Below are 18,294 nucleotides of genomic sequence, written 5' to 3' on the forward strand. Positions count from 1 at the left end.
ACTGTTGGTGGGAATGCAAACTAGTACAGCCACTAAGGAGAACAGTGTGGAGATTCCTTTAAAAACTGGAAATAGAACTGCCTTATGATCCAGCAATCCCACTGCTGGGCATACACACTGAGGAAACCAGAAGGGAAAGAGACACGTGTACCCCAATGTTCATCGCGGCACTGTTTATAATAGCCAGGACATGGAAGCAACCTAGATGTCCATCAGCAGATGAATGGATAAGAAAGCTGTGGTACATATACACAATGGAGTATTACTCAGCCATTAAAAAGAATACATTTGAATCAGTTCTAATGAGGTGGATGAAACTGGAGCCTATTATACAGAGTGAAGTAAGCCAGAAGGAAAAACACCAATACAGTATACTAACGCATATATATGGAATTTAGAAAGATGGTAACAATAACCTTGTGTACAAGACAGCAAAAGAGACACTGATGTATAGAACAGTCTTATGGACTCTGTGGGAGAGGGAGAGGGTGGGAAGATTTGGGAGAATGGCATTGAAACATGTAAAATATCATGTATGAAATGAGATGCCAATCCAGGTTCGATGCACGATACTGGATGCTTGGGGCTAGTGCACTGGGACGACCCAGAGGGATGGTATGGGGAGGGAGGAGGGAGGAGGGTTCAGGATGGGGAACACATGTATACCTGTGGCGGATTCATTTTGATGTTTGGCAAAACTAATACAATTAGGTAAAGTTTAAAAATAAAATTAAAAAAAAAAAATGAAGCAGCACAAAGGCTAACTGAGTTTTGCCAAGAGAATGCACTGTTAATAGCAAACACCCTCTTCCAACAACACAAGAGAAGACTCTACACATGGACATCACAAGATGGTCAATACCAAAATCAGATTGATTATCTTCTTTGCAGCCAAAGATGGAAAAGCTCTATACAGTCAACAAAAACAAGACTGGGAGCTGAGTGTGGCTCAGATCATGAACTCCTTATTGCAAATTCAGACTAAAATTGAAGAAAGTAGGGAATACCACTAGACCATTTGGGTATGACCTAAATCAAATCCCTTATGATTATACAGTGGAAGTGACAAACAGATTCAGGGGATTAGATCTGATAGAGTGCCTGAAGAACTATGGTCAGAGGTTTGTGACATTGTAGAGGAGGCAGTGATCAAGACCATCCCCAAGAAAAAGAAATGGAAAAAGGCAAAATAGTTTCTGAGAAGGCCTTACAAATACCTGAGAAAAGAGAAGCCAAAGACAAAGGAGAAAAGAAAAATATACCCACTTGAATGCAGAGTTCCAAAGAATAGCAAGGAGAGATAAGAAAGCCTTCCTAAGTGATCAATGCAAAGAAATAAAGGAAAACAATAGAATGGGAAAGACTAGAGATCTCTTTAAGAAAATTAGAGACATCAAGGGAACATTTCATGCAAAGATGGGCTCAATAAAAGACAAAAATGGTATGGACCTACCAGAAGCAGAAGATGTTAAGAAGAAGTGGCAAGAATACACAGAAGAACTATACAAAAAAGATCTTCATGACCCAGATCACACTTACCTAGAGCCAGACATCCTGGATTGGGAAGTCAAGTGGGCCTCAGGAAGCATCACTATGAACAAAGCTAGTGGCGGTGATGGAATTCCACTTGAGCTATTTCAAATCCTGAAAGATGATGCTGTGAAAGTGCTGCACTCAATATGTCAGCAAATTTGGAAAACTCATCAGTGGCTACAGGACTGAAAAAGGTCAGTTTTCATTCCAATCCCAAAGAAGGGCAATGCCAAACAATGTTCCAACTATCACATAATTGCACTCATCTCACGCACTAACAAGTAATACTCAAAATTCTCCAACCAGGCTTCAACAGTATGTGAACTCAGAACTTCCAGATGTTCAAGGTGGTTTTAGAAAAGGCAGAGGAACCAGAGATCAAATTGCCAACATTTGTTGGATCATCAAAAAAGCAAGAGAATTCCAGAAAAACATCTACTTCAGCTTTATTGACTACAAGGCCTTTGACTATGTGGATCACAACAAACTGTGGAAAATTCTTGAAGAGATGGGAATACCAGACTTCCTTACCTGCCTCCTGAGAAATCTGTATGCAGGTCAAGAAGCAACAGTTAGAACTGGACATGGAACAACAGACTAGTTCCAAATCAGGAAAGGAGTACATCAAGGCTGTATATGTCACCCTGCTTATTTAAATTATGTGCAGAGTACATCATGTGAAATGTTAGGCTGGATGAAGCACAAACTGGAATCAAGATTTCAGAGAGAAATATCAGTGACCTCAGATATGCAGATGATACGACCCTTTTGGCAGAAAGTGAAGAACTAAAGATCCTCTTGATGCAAGTAAGAGGAGAGTGAAAAAGTTGGCTTAGAACTCAACATTCAGAAAACTAACATCATGGCATCTGGCCCCATCACTTCAATGGCAAATAGATGGGGAAACAATGGAAACAGTGAGAGACTTTATTTTGGGGCTCCAAAATCACTGCAGATGGTGACTGCAGCTTTGAAATTAAAAGATGCTTGCTCCTTGGAAGAAATGCTATGACCAACCTAGACAGCATATTAAAAAGCAGAGACATTACTTTGCAGCAAAGGTCCATCTAGTCAAAGCTATTGTTTTTCCAGTAGTCATGTATGGATGTGAGAATTGGACCATAAGAAAGCTGAGCGCTGAAGAATTGATGCTTTTGAACTGTGGTGTTGGAGAAGACTCTTGAGAGTCCTTTGGACTGCAAGGAAATCAAATCAGTCAATCCTAAAGGAAATCAGTCCTAAATATTCATTGGAAGGACTGATGCTGAAGCTCCAATACTTTGGTCACCTGATGAGAAGAAATAACTCACTGGAAAAGACCCTGATGCTGGGAAAGATTGAAGGCCGGAGGAGAAGGGGATGACAGAGGATGAGATGGTTGGATGGCATCACCAACTCGATGGACATGAGTTTGGGTAAGCTCCGAGAGTTGATGACGGACAGAGAAGCCTGGCGTGCTGCAGTCCAAAAAGTTGGGTTGCAAAAAGTTGGACATGACTGAGCGACTGAACTGAACTTTCTAGCCTGTAAACTTCCACCCAGACATCATCTTCTCTTTCATTTATTCAACAAATATCCAGTGAGGACTTCCTGTGTGTGCTGAGCAGTATGTTCAATGCAAGATGCTAGGACTTGCTATGAACCGGTAATATGCTTAAGAATCGATAGAAATTATCTCAATTCATTTTCATAAAACCCAGTGAAATTGCAAAGGTAGGCTTCCCAGGTCGTGCTAGTGGTAAAGAGCCCACCCACCTGCCAATGCAGGAGACTTAAGAGTCTCTGGTTCAACCCCTGGGTCAGGAAGATCCCCTAGAAGAGGGCATGACAACACACTCCAGTATACTTAGTTGGAGAATCCTATGGACAGAGGAGCCTAGCAGGCTACAGCCCCTAGGGTCACACAGAACTGGACATGACTAAAGTGAAGTGGCTTTGCACACATGCACACACATGTAAGAGTACACTGTCATGGGACTTTCCTGGTGGTTCAGTGGTTAAGACTCCACGCACCGAGGGGTGCAGGTTCGATTCATCCCTGGTCGGGGAACTGAGATCACTTATGCCGCATGGTGCGGCCAAAATAAGTATTAAATGAGCCGCTACTCTGTACTAGGAAAAATCATCACTGTGACTTAACCAGTGCATGCAACAGAGGTCATAAATGAATAGTACAAAACACTTTTTTTTTAAATAAATAGTATAAAAAAGAGTACATTGTCATGTAAGAGTTTGAGGTGTAGGTTTTACATGTGCTGAACCTTGTCATTCTTTCCCTGTGTGGCAAGCAACAGCATTCCCACCCCTGCATCCCCACCATACACACCCCCATAGTACATTCACACACCACACATTATCCATCATATATGTGTGCACAGACACACACACACTCATCAGACTTGTAGCATGAAGAAAGTACCTCTCCGTAGAACAGCAGTTTGTTCAGAATATTCTACGTATGTAGGAATTTGCTCCACAATGTACAGAGTGCCTTCGTCAAGGCTGTGGTTCAAATTTACCTTCTTCAGGTCTAGGACCATGTACTGATTGTTATATGTTCCTGAAGCAGAGAAGACATGAAGACAGGGCATGGGTACTGCTTGGCTGGTTAACTCAAAATCTAAAAAAATCATACATGCGTAAACGTTATTCTGCAGGGCCACTTACCAGAGTTGTATTTTGAAAAGACCTCTGCCCACTGCTTGCCATTATTAGCCATCATACTGGCCACCCGGACTCTTTGCCAGGCCAGGAGAGACTGGGGTACCACGTGCTGCAGTAGGGTTTTATTATATACGCTGTTTGTGGTCTGCAGCAATACCAAACCACTGCTAAGAAGGTAAAAGTCGTCCAGAGACTCCAAAAACCCTACAGGAAACATGAATATATGAATCAGCGTACATACATGCAAAATATCAAACCATCATTGTTAATGTAGAACTTCGCATATACAATGCATTTTGCAGAGTATTAGTTATTATTTCTTTGGGGGGTTTTTAAAAATTTATAAGTGGAGGATAATTGCTTTACAGTGTTGTTGGTTTCTGCCATACATCAGCATGAATAAGCCATCGGTATACACACATCCCCTCCTTATTGAACTTCCCTCCTACCTTCCACCCCATCCCACCCCTCTAGGTTGTTACAGAGCACCAGGTTGAGCTCCCTGCATCACACTGCAAATTCCCACCGGCTGTCTATTTTACATATAATGCGTATATATTTCAGAGCTACTCTCTCAGTTCATCCCACCGTCTCCTTCCCCCGCTGGGTCCACAAGTCTGTTCCCTGTCTGCGACTCTATTCCTGCCCTGCAAATAGGCTCATCAGTACTGTTTTTCTTGATTCCATATGTGTGTGTTAATATGCAATAATAGTGTTTCTCTGGCTTGCTTCACTGTTTACAACAAGCTCTAGGGTGTCAGTTGTCATTGCCCTCCTCCAGCTTTGGTTCACCTCGGCAGCAGATGCCGGTGAACCTCCATCCCTGGGCTCTCCATTGAAAAATTTTGATTTTATGATTTGATGAAAATACATTAAATCAGGAACCAGACCTAAGGATGCATGATTGACAAGCAAAGTATTAATGACTATATAGTCATAGTATGATTATATAGTCATACTAATGACTATATACAAGCAAATTTTAATGACTATTCATTCACCACTTGGGCTGGAGTCATTTTGCAGTGTTTCATCTGAACAACCATATTGGCAGCCTTGAGCAAGCTCTCTGATAGAAAATCTCCACATGATGGAAAGCTGTATTTCTGGCCTAATATTCTTGCTAATTCACTCCTTATTGTAGCAGCCTCGATGGACACAAGAGGGCAGGCATTCTTTAATATGTATAGGTAAGTGACTAATACTAACATGAAAGGAACAGTATTTCATTCAAGAGCAAGACTGTTTATAGAAGACCAAAAAAAAAAAAAAAAAAGTAGGCCATCTAGAGTTCTAGAACAAAGAAGATAAACTGTCTTACAAAAAACTTTAGTCAAGGAGTCTAATTTTATAATTTTGAGTTTAACGTTAAAGAAAAGGCCCAGGGAAGGGACAAAGTCCTGAAATATAGCATTATAAGAGAAACAAGTGTTCTTTGAATATGTAAAATTATATTCTTGCTCTAATCTTTCACTAGCAACTTCAGAAGGCACTCTATGTTAGATAAGGATAGAGTGAAACATCTGGGATGAAAGCCAGCTGGCAAATTACATTTCATAGTAAGCTTCTTACTAAATTTAATTAAGAGACAAAAGAGAACCCTTACAGTTAATAAAGCATCTTCCAGGACTTAGAAAATAACCACCTGAGGTCTTCCCTGGTGGCAGGGTGGATAAGAATCCGCCTGCCGATGCAGGGAACACAGATCAGGTCCAGCAAGATTCCACATGCCGTGGAGCAACTAAGCCTGTGCACCCTAAAGCCCATACTCCGCAACAAGAGAAGCCATTGCAATGAGAAGCCCTCGCACCGCAACCAAGAGTAAGTAGTCCCAGCTCGCTGCAACTAGAGAAAGCCTGCACAAAGCAACGATGATCCAGTGCAGACAAAAATAAATAAAATCTTTTTAAAAATGGATTTTCAGAAGGCTTTTTTAAAATAGCCACTTGAATTATAAACAATGACCACTCTCCTCTAATTCTATTTAGATCTCTTGCTTAGTACAACCCAGAAGAGTTTATCCTTATTATCCTACCAAGTGTATTTAAAATGTGCCCCGTTTGGAAGAGTGACATGAACATCACAGGGGTGTGAGACACTCCGTTTATCTCTCCCCCTCAATCTACAACCAGTAAAACCAGTAAAGCATCCGTAACTCAACAAAGGTGACTCTGCCCCACACAGCAGGATGCTGGAGAATTCCACACATCTGTTATCTAAAGGTGGGTGGATTGGACCACATGGAGGAGGAAGAACCAGAGGAACAATGAAGGCAGTACCTGTAGTCCTGAACCCCTGGGCACAATAGCTGGGCCCAGAGCCCGGGAGAAGCCTTAATAGCTGGGTAGGTGGCACACAGGAGTCTGGTGGCCTGGTCACAGCACCCCCAGCCAACAGGGAGCTGGAAGGCAGCGGCAGCAAGCCCTGCAACCCTGTTCCTCAAGCTACAGGGCACCACGACTCAGCCTCCCCTCCCCCACTGCCTCCAGCAGCAGCACCTACAACTCCAGTCAAGGCAGAGACACCTGCTACCCCGGTTCCGTTTCACTCTCTCCCTCCCCATACCCAGGGAACTGCACACAGCCGAGGAACCTGCTATCTCAGAGGTGCCCCACCAACAGCACCGGTGACAATGAGGGTCCAGGGCAACATCCCTGACAGAGACAGAAGAGGGTGGGAAGTGACAGCTCTCAAAAATAACCAGAGGCAGCTCTGGGAAAAGAACCCCGACCACTCCCCGTCGTAAAAAATAGAAAAGGGAAAAAACCACAACAAAACCAACTTGCGCTATATCGCCACCTACTGGAAAGCAAAAGAAAGGCATCTAATTACTAAACATTGCAGGCGGATTCTTTACCAACTGAGCTATGAGGGAAGGCCCAATTACTAAACTACTGAACAGTTACTCAAGAAGGGGTGGGGGGGGGGGGTTTTACCCAAAGAAGAAATATTTGACACTTCAAATTCACTGGATGAAGCACAAGCTGGAATCAAGATTTCCGGGAGAAATATCAACAACCTCAGATATGCAGATGACCTACCCTTATGGCAGAAAGCGAAGAGGAACTACAGAGCCTCTTGATGAAAGTGAAAGAGGAGAGTGAAAAAGTTGGCTTAAAGCTCAACATTCAGAAAATCAAGATGATGGCATCTGGTCCTATCACTTCATGGCAAATAGATGGGGAAACGATGGAAATAGTGAGAGATTTTATTTTCTTGGCCTCCAAAATCATTGCAGATGGTGACTGCAGCTGTGAAATTAAAAGACACTTGCTCTTTGGAAGAAATGCTATGACCAACATAGACAGCATATTAAAAAGCAGAGACATTACTTTGCCAACAAAGGTCCATCTAGTCAAAGCTATGGTTTTTCCAGTAGTCATGTATGGATGTGAGAGTTGGACTATAAAGAAAGCTGAGTGCTGAAGAATTGATGCTTTTGAACTGTGGTGTTGGAGAAGACTCTTGAGAGTCCCCTGGACTGCAAGGAAATCCAACCAGTCAATTCTAAAGGAAATCAGTCCTGAATATTCTTTGGAAGATGATGCTAAGCTGAAACTCCAATACTTAGGCCACCTGATGCGAAGAACTGACTCACTGGAAAACACCCTGATGCTGGGAAAGATTGAAGGCGGGAGGAAAGGGGGACGACAGAGGATGAGATGGTTGGATGGCATCACCAACTCGATGGACATGGTTTTTGGTGGACTCTGGGAGTTGGTGATGGACAGGGAGGCCTGGTGTGCTGCAGTCCATGGGGTCTCAAAGAGTTGGACACGACTGAACAGCTGAACTGAACATTATATAAATTTTTGTATATATAAATATTATATTTCTCCTCCTGTATACACTCCAGTGTGCTCATTCCCAAAATGCCCTCCCCCTGCCACCCTTCCTCTCTGGTAACCACTAATCTGTTCACTGTATCTATGTGTTTGTTTTTGTTTGGTTTGGTTTGTTCATTTATTTTTAATTTATTTTTGTATTCCACATATGAATGAAATCATATGATATGTGTCTTTTTCCATCTGACTTACTTCATTTAGCATAATACTTGCAAGGTTCCCAAATAGCCAAAACAATCTTGAGAAAGAGGAACAGAGCTAGAAGAATCATGCTCCCTGACTTCAGACTATACTACAAAGCTACAGTCATAAAACAGTATGGAACTGGCACAAAAAAGACACATCAGTTGCTTAACTTCATAGACTTGTATGTCCAGTTTTTTCCCCAGGTTTGGGTAGTCCTCAACTGTTATTTCTTTCAATACACTCTCCTCACTCTCCCTTCTCCTTTCTGGGATACTCATTACCCTAATGATACATTTCCTAATGGAGTCAGATAGTTCTATAGGATTTTCTTCTTTGTAGACCTTAATTTCCTCTCTTCTATCTATATCATTTCTAGATTTGTCTTCGAGCTCACTAATTCTCTCTTCCATGTGGTCTCCAGTATTTCCAGTGCTTTCTAATTCAGTCTTTATTTCATTTAAAGTTCTTCAGCTCCAGAGTTTCTACTTGGTTCTATTTTTGAATTTCAGTTGGTATTCAGAAAATACCAATTTCTCTTTGGTATTCTTTCTGTTAATTAATTTTATTTCTGAGCTCACTGAATTGCCTTTCAAAGTTTTCTTGTAGCTCATTGGGTATCTTCACAGGTATCTGAATTCTCTATAACTTAGATAATGTTATAAACCATTAAAAATTTAAAAGGTGTTCATTTGCACATCACATACATTAACTGCTCCAAAGCTTTTGAAACCATAAGCCCCCACGTCCTTGTCTTCTGAAGTAAAATACTGACTCAAGAGTTAATCATTGGAAAATGTGAAGATGTAGAAAGAAAGAGGAGAAGGCAATGGCACCCCACTCCAGTACTCTTGCCTGGAAAATCCCATGGATGGAGGAGCCTGGTAGGCTGCAGTCCATTGGGTTGCTGAGGGTTGGACACGACTGAGTGACTTCACTTTCACTTTTCACTTTCATGCATTGGAGAAGGCAATGGCAACCCCCTCCAGTGTTCTTGCCTGGAGAATCCCAGGGACGGGGGAGCCTGGTGGGCTGCCATCTCTGGGGTCACACAGAGTCGGACACGACTGAAGTGATGCAGCAGCAGCAGCAGCAGCAGAAGAAGAAAGAATAGCTGTTGGGCTGGGGAACTGGTAACAACTTAAGCTATAATTCTGCCACACAGAAGAATTACTGAACGCTCACTTCCCTGAAAGACATAGATAAAGGCCTGACACACATTCCTAAGTTGTTTTTACAAGAAGCAGACCCCCTCCCCCTTTCATCTGGAGTGATGAAAACTCCTGGCCACAAGGACAAAGACCCTAGACTGGTTGGTGCTTGAAGAAGACTGAAGACTGATGGTGCCTGAAGCTTCACCTTGATGCCAGCCAATCCAAGAACTGTCTATTAGCTGATCAATGCCCTGCTCCTCACACTATGAAACTCCTCATTACCCTCTTCAGGGTGGGTCATATAGTTTTGAGGGCATTAGCCCTTTATGGCCCTTTTTTCCTGGCAAAGCAATAAAAGCTACTCTTTTCTGCTTCACCCCAAACTCTGTCTCTGCATTTCTATTCAGCACCAGTAAAGAGGCTGAATTTCAGCAACACTGTGAAGACCAAAAACTTTCCTTCCTTCCTTCCTTCCAAAAGAGTAGACTTATTGTTGACCAAGGACATGAATGACATACAACTCAGGGTCAGGCATGAGGATCACGATTGTAAAAATATCTGTACTGCATGTCTTCACCCCTTGCTTTATCCATACTTAGCAATGGGACATGGCAGCATCTCCCAGCAAGAGACATTGTCTGTTTCCCCACCCCTTAAATCTGAACTGTTTTGGCTTAACAAAAGGTGCCAGTTCTAGCCTAGGCCTCAAGAGACCTTGCACACTTCTTCTCACTCCCTTATAATCCTGTTACAGCTGAGAAAATTGGTGCAGCCTAGCCTAGTATCTGGGATGGGGGGCAAAGTGCAGGAGGCCCAGCCTCTAGCTGGGCAGCCCCCTAAGTGCGACAGAGTTCATCCAAGATCAGCAGAGCTGCCCACCCAACCCCAGCCAACCATGGATGCATGAATGTGCCCAGCTGAGACACTGTCCTATATACTCAAAAGCAATAATAATCACATATGTGTTTACAGCACAAACTTTTGAGGGTTCAGCAGTAGCCAGTATAATAATAATAGTAACCCAGTTACACAACATATTTTGTTTTCAAATGTCTTACTGCCATTTGATTTTAACATAGATGGATGTGACACTTCAGGAATAGTTTTCTTTTTTAAAAGGAAAAAACAAAGTAATATCTTGGCAACATACTCACCTTTCTGCTCAGGTTTTTCCCACAGCTAAAGAGGAATAACGTCACTTCTCAGATCTTGGGGAAGGCAATCACCTATGCTGGGCTGTCTGATGTCTCAAAGCCTATCTGATTCTCATTAAAACTTTATTTAACACCTACTACATTCCAAGCACTGTGCAATGACCCCAGCCTAGAGACTGTAGTAGAATTCCTTCAGCTTCTCCAAAAGTCACATGCCCAGACTGCTCTCCCTACCCACCTCTGCTCCACTCTGAGTCTCCACCGGGAGCCCTGCACTAAGGTGACTGCTGCGGGAAAAACCTCTGTTTCCTCCCTAAGAAAAGATGCTCTCATGTCATCACACAACGTGAAATCTTCCAGTCACTTGTTCTGTCTACTCTACAATGGACTCAGTCTTCCTACCTTACAGAATGGCATTCTTTGACTTCTCTTTCTGCTAAGAACCTAACTGGTACCAACCAATTTCCCCCTTCACTTTCCAGTTATTATTCTTCAATCAAGTATGGCTGGGTTTTTGTTTTTATTTTTCAGCACATTTCTGCTTTACCCTGCAATAGGAATGGGATCAATGAAAGATTCATACTATTAGATATTCAGGCACATGAAGACCCTACTTTGGAGCCTGAATATCCTGAAGTAGCTCAAATAAAACAATAAGTATAATTCTTATTCTAAGATAATAATAATCTCTTGGGCCATAAAGATGGCTGAGCACCAAAGAATTGATGCTTTTGAACTGTGGTGTTGGAGAAGACTCTTGAGAGTCCCTTGGACTGCAAGGAGATCCAACCAGTCAATCTTAAAGGAAACCAACCCTGAATATTCATTGAAAGGATGATGCTGAAGCTGAAGCTCCAAAACTTTGGCCACCTGATGTGAAGAGCCACCTCACTGTAAAAGACCCTGATGCTGGGAAAGACTGAAGGCAGGAGGTGAAGGGGATGACAGAGGATGAGATGGTTAGATAGCATGTCGCTGACTCAGGGACATGAGTTTGAGCAAACTTGGGGAGATAGTGAACAACAGGGAAGCCTGGCGTGCTGCAGTCCATGGTATCGCAGAGTTGGACATGACTTAGTGACTGAACAACAGCAAAGATTATACAGAGTAAATATGAAGAGGTGGGTGTACATTTAATCAATGTTCAAACAATCAAAATTGTTTGCTTTTCTTCAATAAGAAGTTATTTACTTTAGGTTATATTACTTGTTTACTGTTTCCTTTTCCATCTATCCCATAGCATGTAAGTTCCACCAGGGCAGGAACTTTTTCTGTCTTATTCACTCCAGTGGCAAGAAAAGGATTTGACATGTAGTATCTTTGTGCTTAGTCACTCAGTCGTGTCCAGTTCTTTGTGACCCCACGGATTGTCAATGGAATTCTCCAGGCAAGAACACTGGAGTGGGTTGCCCATTTCCTTCTCTAAAGGATCTTCCAGACCCAGGAATCGAACCTGTGTTTCTTGCGTCTCCCGCATTGGCAAGCTGATTCTTTACCACTGTGCCACTTGGGAAGCCCCTTGACACATAGTAGGTACTCAGTAAATAACTGTTATGTACAAGAGAGAAGGAGAAGATGGTGGTGACTAACATTAATAGTGTACCTACTACACATCAGAAACTTTGCTTTAGAAGGATGGATACTTTCATTTGATCTTCACAAAAAGAGCACTTAGATGAGGTGGTTTTTTTTTTTTTTAAGTATTTCGCTTTTTAAAGCTTATAAACAGCATTGTCAGGGATAAATCTAGAACTGAATCTCAACACATGCCTTTTCCACCCTAACATACATCTGACAACATTGAGGGGAATAGTCATGCAAAGGGCAACAACACATAGGCACAATGGAGCAAATACATTAGAAGCAATTAAGGAGAGGGTGAATCATGGGGAGTTGCATGTTTAAACAGGGTGGAGGTGGGGAAAATCACCTTATGACCAGTCAATCAAGCAAAGTGTGGAGAGTAAGGTGGAATTTCTATAAAGATAGAAGGGAAGAGGCTTTCTTTGGCTAGGTGGGGCACGATTCAAGGCAGGGGTGGCCTGGCAGATGTTATCAGCATCCGGGTGCTAAGTTGTTTCAGCTTGTCCAATTCTTTGCGACTCTTTGGACTGTAGCCCTCCAGGCTCCTCTGTCTATGGAATTTCCCAGGCAAGAATACAGGAGTGGGTTGCCATTTCCTCCTCCAGGGGATCTTCCCGACCCAGGGGTTGAACCCACATCTCTTACATCTCCTGCATTGGCAGGTGGGTTCTTTACCACTAGCGCCACCTGGGTGGCTACTCAGTATCCTGGGATGGTACCAAAGAGGAACATAAAACAAAAGAAAGCCACATAGGAAAGCAGGAATGAAGTGCTACAAAATCTACCTACAATCTTTGGAATAAGTGACCGAGTTCTACTTTTATTTAATTCTACTTTTATTTCTTCTCCTCCTTTGGTTCTTCTGCTTTTTAAAGGCAGAAGATATAGATCTTGGCATGTGTTAAATCATAGTTTGTATATGTTTCAGCCTTATGATCAAAGTATCTAGGATAAAAGAGGTAACATGAAATTAATAAAAGTAATTGTACTTCATTAAAAATGTTTACAACTATAAAGGCAATTTAATAATGAATGAAAGTAGTAATATTATGGATTATGAAGGAGACTTGGCTACATTTTCCCCAGGCATTGAGGGTATTCTTTTATCTTCCTACTTTCAAGTATTGGAACTTCAAACAGAAGAAGGCTGAGCAAAATCATGTCTACCCAAACCCGAAGGGCTGCCAGAGTCTAAAAGGATAGACATGGAAACCCAATAAGTTAGAAACGCCTAGGGTGCTTGTTTGAATGTACCAACCCAGATCAACTGGTTAAGAATTCCTATGGATGGCACTTTAGAATCTTCATTTTTAACAAGCTCCAGAGGAAACTGTAAAGGGGTATGTAACATGTGTGTGGGAGGTGATGGAACGCCCAGATGTAATGCAAAGTAGGAACACATGCATGCTTGGTGAAACATACTGAGTGCGCTCTGGAGAGCTCCACTTACAGATAATTAAGCGGGAAGCCTCGGCCTCATAGGCATCATCATTATTTATTGTACTCCTCAATTAGAACACTTTGAATAGGTTCCAGCTTTGGTTCCCACGCATAAGTTCCACCCACCCGCATCCCAGGAGGCCCTTTGAATCCATGGTCTCTTTTAGTTTTAACCATTTAACTTACATACAAACGGAACCATTTCTGAAAACAAACAAACAAACCAAAAAATGGGTATTTTGTAGTCAGATATGTTTTGCTTGAACCGCACTGCCCAACTTCTGAGCAGTATGGTTCTGAAAAGGCTATTTAACTTCTCTGAACCTGTTTATTTGAAAAATACTGATACAATACCCTCCTTGTTAGGTCTTTGTGAAAATTAAGTGACATAAAACACACCAAATGTGAATTATGCATACACTGAGTGTAAGTTATAATGCTGGACACGTAAGTAGGAACTAAACAAACATTAGTTTTGGGGGCTTTTTGTTTTTCTTTTTATTTCAAAGACAGGTTAAGCACAAATGAGTTTAAAGTAACTTACTTAAAACTTGGGTGCTGCCTAATTCCCATACAACTAGTTGGGTCCTATTCATGTCATTCCTATTAAGGTCCTAACTTGCTTCAGTCGTGTCTGACTCTTTGAGACTCTATGGACTGTAGCCCGCCAGGCACCTCTGTCCACAGGATTTTCCAGGCAAGAATACTGGAGTGGGTTGCCATTTCTTCCCAACCCAGGGATGGAACCCACATCCCCTGTCTCCTGCACTGGCAGGCGGGTTCTTTACTAGTGCCACCTGGGTGGCCACAAAGGATCAACTTACAGGTCCAATCCCTACACTGTCCAGGTGTGCATCTGAGATGCCTTGATAACAATTCCTGAACATCTTAGACTCTTGTTTTCAAATCAACACTATAAAGGGAGGGTGCTAAATAAATTAGTTTTAAAAACATACAGTTCATTAAAAAAAAAAAAAAGGGGGGGGAGGGCAGGATGAAGAAAAGTCAATGAGACTGTGATAGAGATGATGCTCTCTTCAGCAGGCCCTTCTCCACCTCTCACTGAATTTCCCATCTTTCTCTCTCCAGTTTCCACATGTCCACATCAGGATGGGTTGTCTGTAATCTGTCTGCTGTAATCTTTCCTTTTTCTTTCCATTATCTTTTTCCTCCTTCCTTGCCTCCATAAATATTTATTCAATGATTACCATATGCAAGCCTCTGTAGGAAGGAGATGCAGACATCTGGGGATGCAGACATGAATACGGAACATGGGCTTTGAAGAAGTTACCCACAGGCACCAGGGAAGCTGAAAGGAGGGGTAGCTGGCTCTGCCTGAAAGTTAAGGAAGGCTTCGAAGAGGAGCGCTTGTGAGACTTTTGTTAATATGGCAAACATTTGGGTAAGGTGCATTGGCAGTAAAAATGTTCATAGGGTGAACATTCCAATAGCAACACAAAGAAATTGGATGATTCCTCCCACAAGTGAAAATGGTAAACTGTACGGTGGCGGTGGCTTAGTCACTCAGTCACATCTGACTCTTGTGACCCCAAGGACTGTAGCCCGCCAGGCTCCTCTCTCCATGGGATTTCTCAGGCAAGAATGTTGCAGTGGGTTGCCATTTCCTTCTCCAGGGTACAGTATGATTAATTGGGGCTTACCCAAGGAATGCCAAGTTGATTTAACATCTGAAAATTAATCAATGGAACTCACTATATGAATACAAGATGAAAATCAGGTGATGATTTTAATGGAAAATGAGAATTGCATGAAGTGCAGCACTTATTCATTGATAGAAACATAAAGAAAAGTAGTAAGAGACAGAATCCTCTTTAACCTTATAGAGGGTATCTACAAAAAGCCTACAATTAACATCATACTTGATGGTAATGACTGCATACTTTTTCACTTAAGATCAGGAACTAGGCAAGGATTTCCATGCCACTTCTAGTCTATAGTCTACAGTCCTGGAGGTCTTATCCAGTGCACCCATGGAAGAAAACAAAGACAGAGAAGGTAAGGGGGAAGTAAAAGTGTCTTCCTACAGAAATGAGCTGATGATGCATCTAGAAAAATCCCAAGAAATCTACCAAAAAAAAAAAAAAAGCTATTAGAATGATAAATGAACTTAGAAAATTCTCAAGATAAAAAGTAAATATACAAAAAATAGTATTTCAATATTGTGATGGTTTTTAAATTTCCACAATTCCTTGGCAATTTTCCCTTAAAAAGATAGATTCTAACGTCCTCTTCTTGAGTGTGGACTAATCATTAACAACCTCTTTCTAATAAATAGAATGTGGTGGAAGTGACAGCATGTGACTTCTGAGACTAGGTCATAATAGTCACTGCTGTTTCTGCCTTGTTCTTATGGATCACTTGGTTTGGGGGAACCAGGAGCCCTTTTTCAAGAATACTTGAGCAGTTCTACAGAGAGGCCCATGGAAGGGAATCGATTTGTCAGCAGCATCTTTTTGACCATGGAAGTGAGTCACCTTGGAAGTACATCCTTTCGCTTCAGTTAAGTTATCAGAGATTTCAGCCCCTCAGTCTCCGGGTCTTTGTAGACACAAGCCATCCTAACTGGGCCCTATCTAAATTCCTTATCCATAGAGACTATGAAATGCTAAACAATTACTGTCATTCCTTCAAGTCACAAGTTTGGGTCATGACTTGTTACATGGTGATAGATAACTAATGCATACATACAAGCAATGAACAATTGGAAAAGGGAATAAAAAACCGAATCTGATGACAGTAGCATCAAAATTCACTTAGGATTCAAATTAGTTTAAGGTATGTAAGACCAATATACTAAAAACTACCAAAAAATTGCTCAAATTAAAGAAGAAGACCTAAATAAATAAAGAAACAATATTTGTGGATGGGAAGACTCAGGTTTACTGACATGTTGATTCTCTCTGATTGATTTAAAGCTTCAATGCAATAGAAATCAATAGATCTTTTTTTTTGACATGAACAAATTTTATTTTTAATATAATTTCTAAAGGCTACACTTTGATGTATTCCCTGAGTTGTAAAATGTAACCTATCTTACACCCTATAGCTTGTACCTCCCAGTCCCCCTACCCTCTGTAAACCCTCTCTCCTCCCCACTAGTAACAACTAGTTTGTTCTCTATGAGTCTTCTTTTCTTGTTATATTCACTAATTTATATTGTTTTAGAGTCCACATATAAGTGATTTCATATAGTATTTGTCTTTCTCTGTCTGACATAAGTGAAATAATTCACTTAGCGTAATGCCTTTCAAGTCCACCCATATTGTTCCAAATGGCAAAATTTCATTCTTTTTATGGCTGAGTTGTATTCCATTGTGTGTGTGTGTGTATATATAAATATATATATAACATATATACCACATCTTCTCTATCAGTCATCTGTTGATGAACACTTAGGTTGCTTCTATGTCTTAGAAATTGTAAATAATGCTGCTATGAACAGTGAGGGGCACATATCTTTTCAAGGTAGTGTTTCTGGCTTTTTTTTTTTTGGATATGTATCCAGGAGTGGAATTGCTGGGTCATATGATAGCTGTAGTGTTAGAGGAACTTCCATACTGTTTCCCATGGTGGCTGCACCAATACAGATTTCCACCAACCATTGTACAAGGGTTCACTTTTCCCCACATCCATTAGAGATATTGAGTAGAGTTCCCTGTGTCATACAGTAAGGTCCTTATTAGTCATCTATTTTACATATGTGTTGTCTGTTTAAGTCGTGTCTGATTCTTTTGCAACCCCATGGACTGTAGCCTCTGTCCATGGAATTTTCCAGGCAAGAATACTGCAGTGGGTTGCCATTTCCTCTTCCAGGAGTGCCTAGTGATGGTGGCAGAAACTAAGGATCCAGAGAAGTATATAAACTTTTTTTTTTTAACTGCTTTTCAAATTAATTAATTAATTTTTGGCTGTGCTGGGTCTGTGTTGCTGCAAGCAGGCTTTCTCTATTTGCAGTACATGGGCTTCTCATTATGGTGGCTTCTCTTGTTGCAAAGCATGGGCTCTAGGCACATGGGCTTCAGTAGTTGTGGCACACAGGCTTAGCTGCCCTGTGGCATGCGGAATCTTCCCGGACAAGGGCTCAAACCTGTTGCCCCTGCATGGACAGCAGATTCTTATCCACTGGACCACCAGGGAAGTCCCAGTGTATAACCTTTTATCTGGGAAGTGTTCCCAAGCTATAGTGAGGCCAAGGGGGTGTGCCAGCATGATGTCTCCCAGCTTATGTTCCCTGGCTATGTCTCCTGAGCCTCTAGAGGGGTGGAAAACCTGAAGCCTGTCTGAAGCTGAAGCTCCAGGCTAAGTAAATAGGTCTTTTTCACAGGAATACTTGGGTTTTATTTCCACTTGCTGTCTGTGCAGTGCCCCGGGGATGTTTGCCTGCTGAGAATTGTCTTTCTGATGATTACAGCCCTGTGGAGCTCAGGAATGCCAGTGTCCTTAGCCAGCAAGGCTGAGGGATCAAAGGGTGTCCCCTGTGTGGATTGCACGTGCTCAGCGGCTTTAGCAAGACTGATGAGGAGTGTAGCAGCTGGAGCACGCTCACTGGCTTCAGAAAGACAGCTCTCCAGCCCCAGCCAGGAGGTGGGGGAGTGGCGCAACCACTGTACCTGCAGACTTCAGCCAGGACCTGGGACGGTGTCACCACCATCCACCCCTGCTTGCTTAGCTAGGCAGTTGGGAGGGTATTGTATCCAAGCTCACCAACCTGTTCTA

General features: G+C 42.0%; 1 protein-coding gene across 1 annotated transcript in view; it reads right to left on the bottom strand.

Moving 5' to 3' along the window:
- The window catches only part of PLBD1 (phospholipase B domain containing 1), a 90,315-nt gene that overhangs the window by 9,190 nt on the left and 62,831 nt on the right, over positions 1-18,294 (bottom strand). The window contains exons 9-10 of the mRNA XM_010858775.1: positions 4,201-4,401; positions 3,953-4,093 (exon numbers count right to left, since the gene is read on the bottom strand). Coding sequence (XP_010857077.1) covers positions 3,953-4,093; positions 4,201-4,401 — 342 coding nt within the window. The remainder of the gene's footprint in view (positions 1-3,952; positions 4,094-4,200; positions 4,402-18,294) is intronic.

The sequence above is a fragment of the Bison bison genome, unplaced genomic scaffold (assembly GCF_000754665.1).
Source record: "Bison bison bison isolate TAMUID 2011002044 unplaced genomic scaffold, Bison_UMD1.0 scf7180017864390, whole genome shotgun sequence".
Taxonomy (NCBI): Eukaryota; Metazoa; Chordata; class Mammalia; order Artiodactyla; family Bovidae; genus Bison; species Bison bison.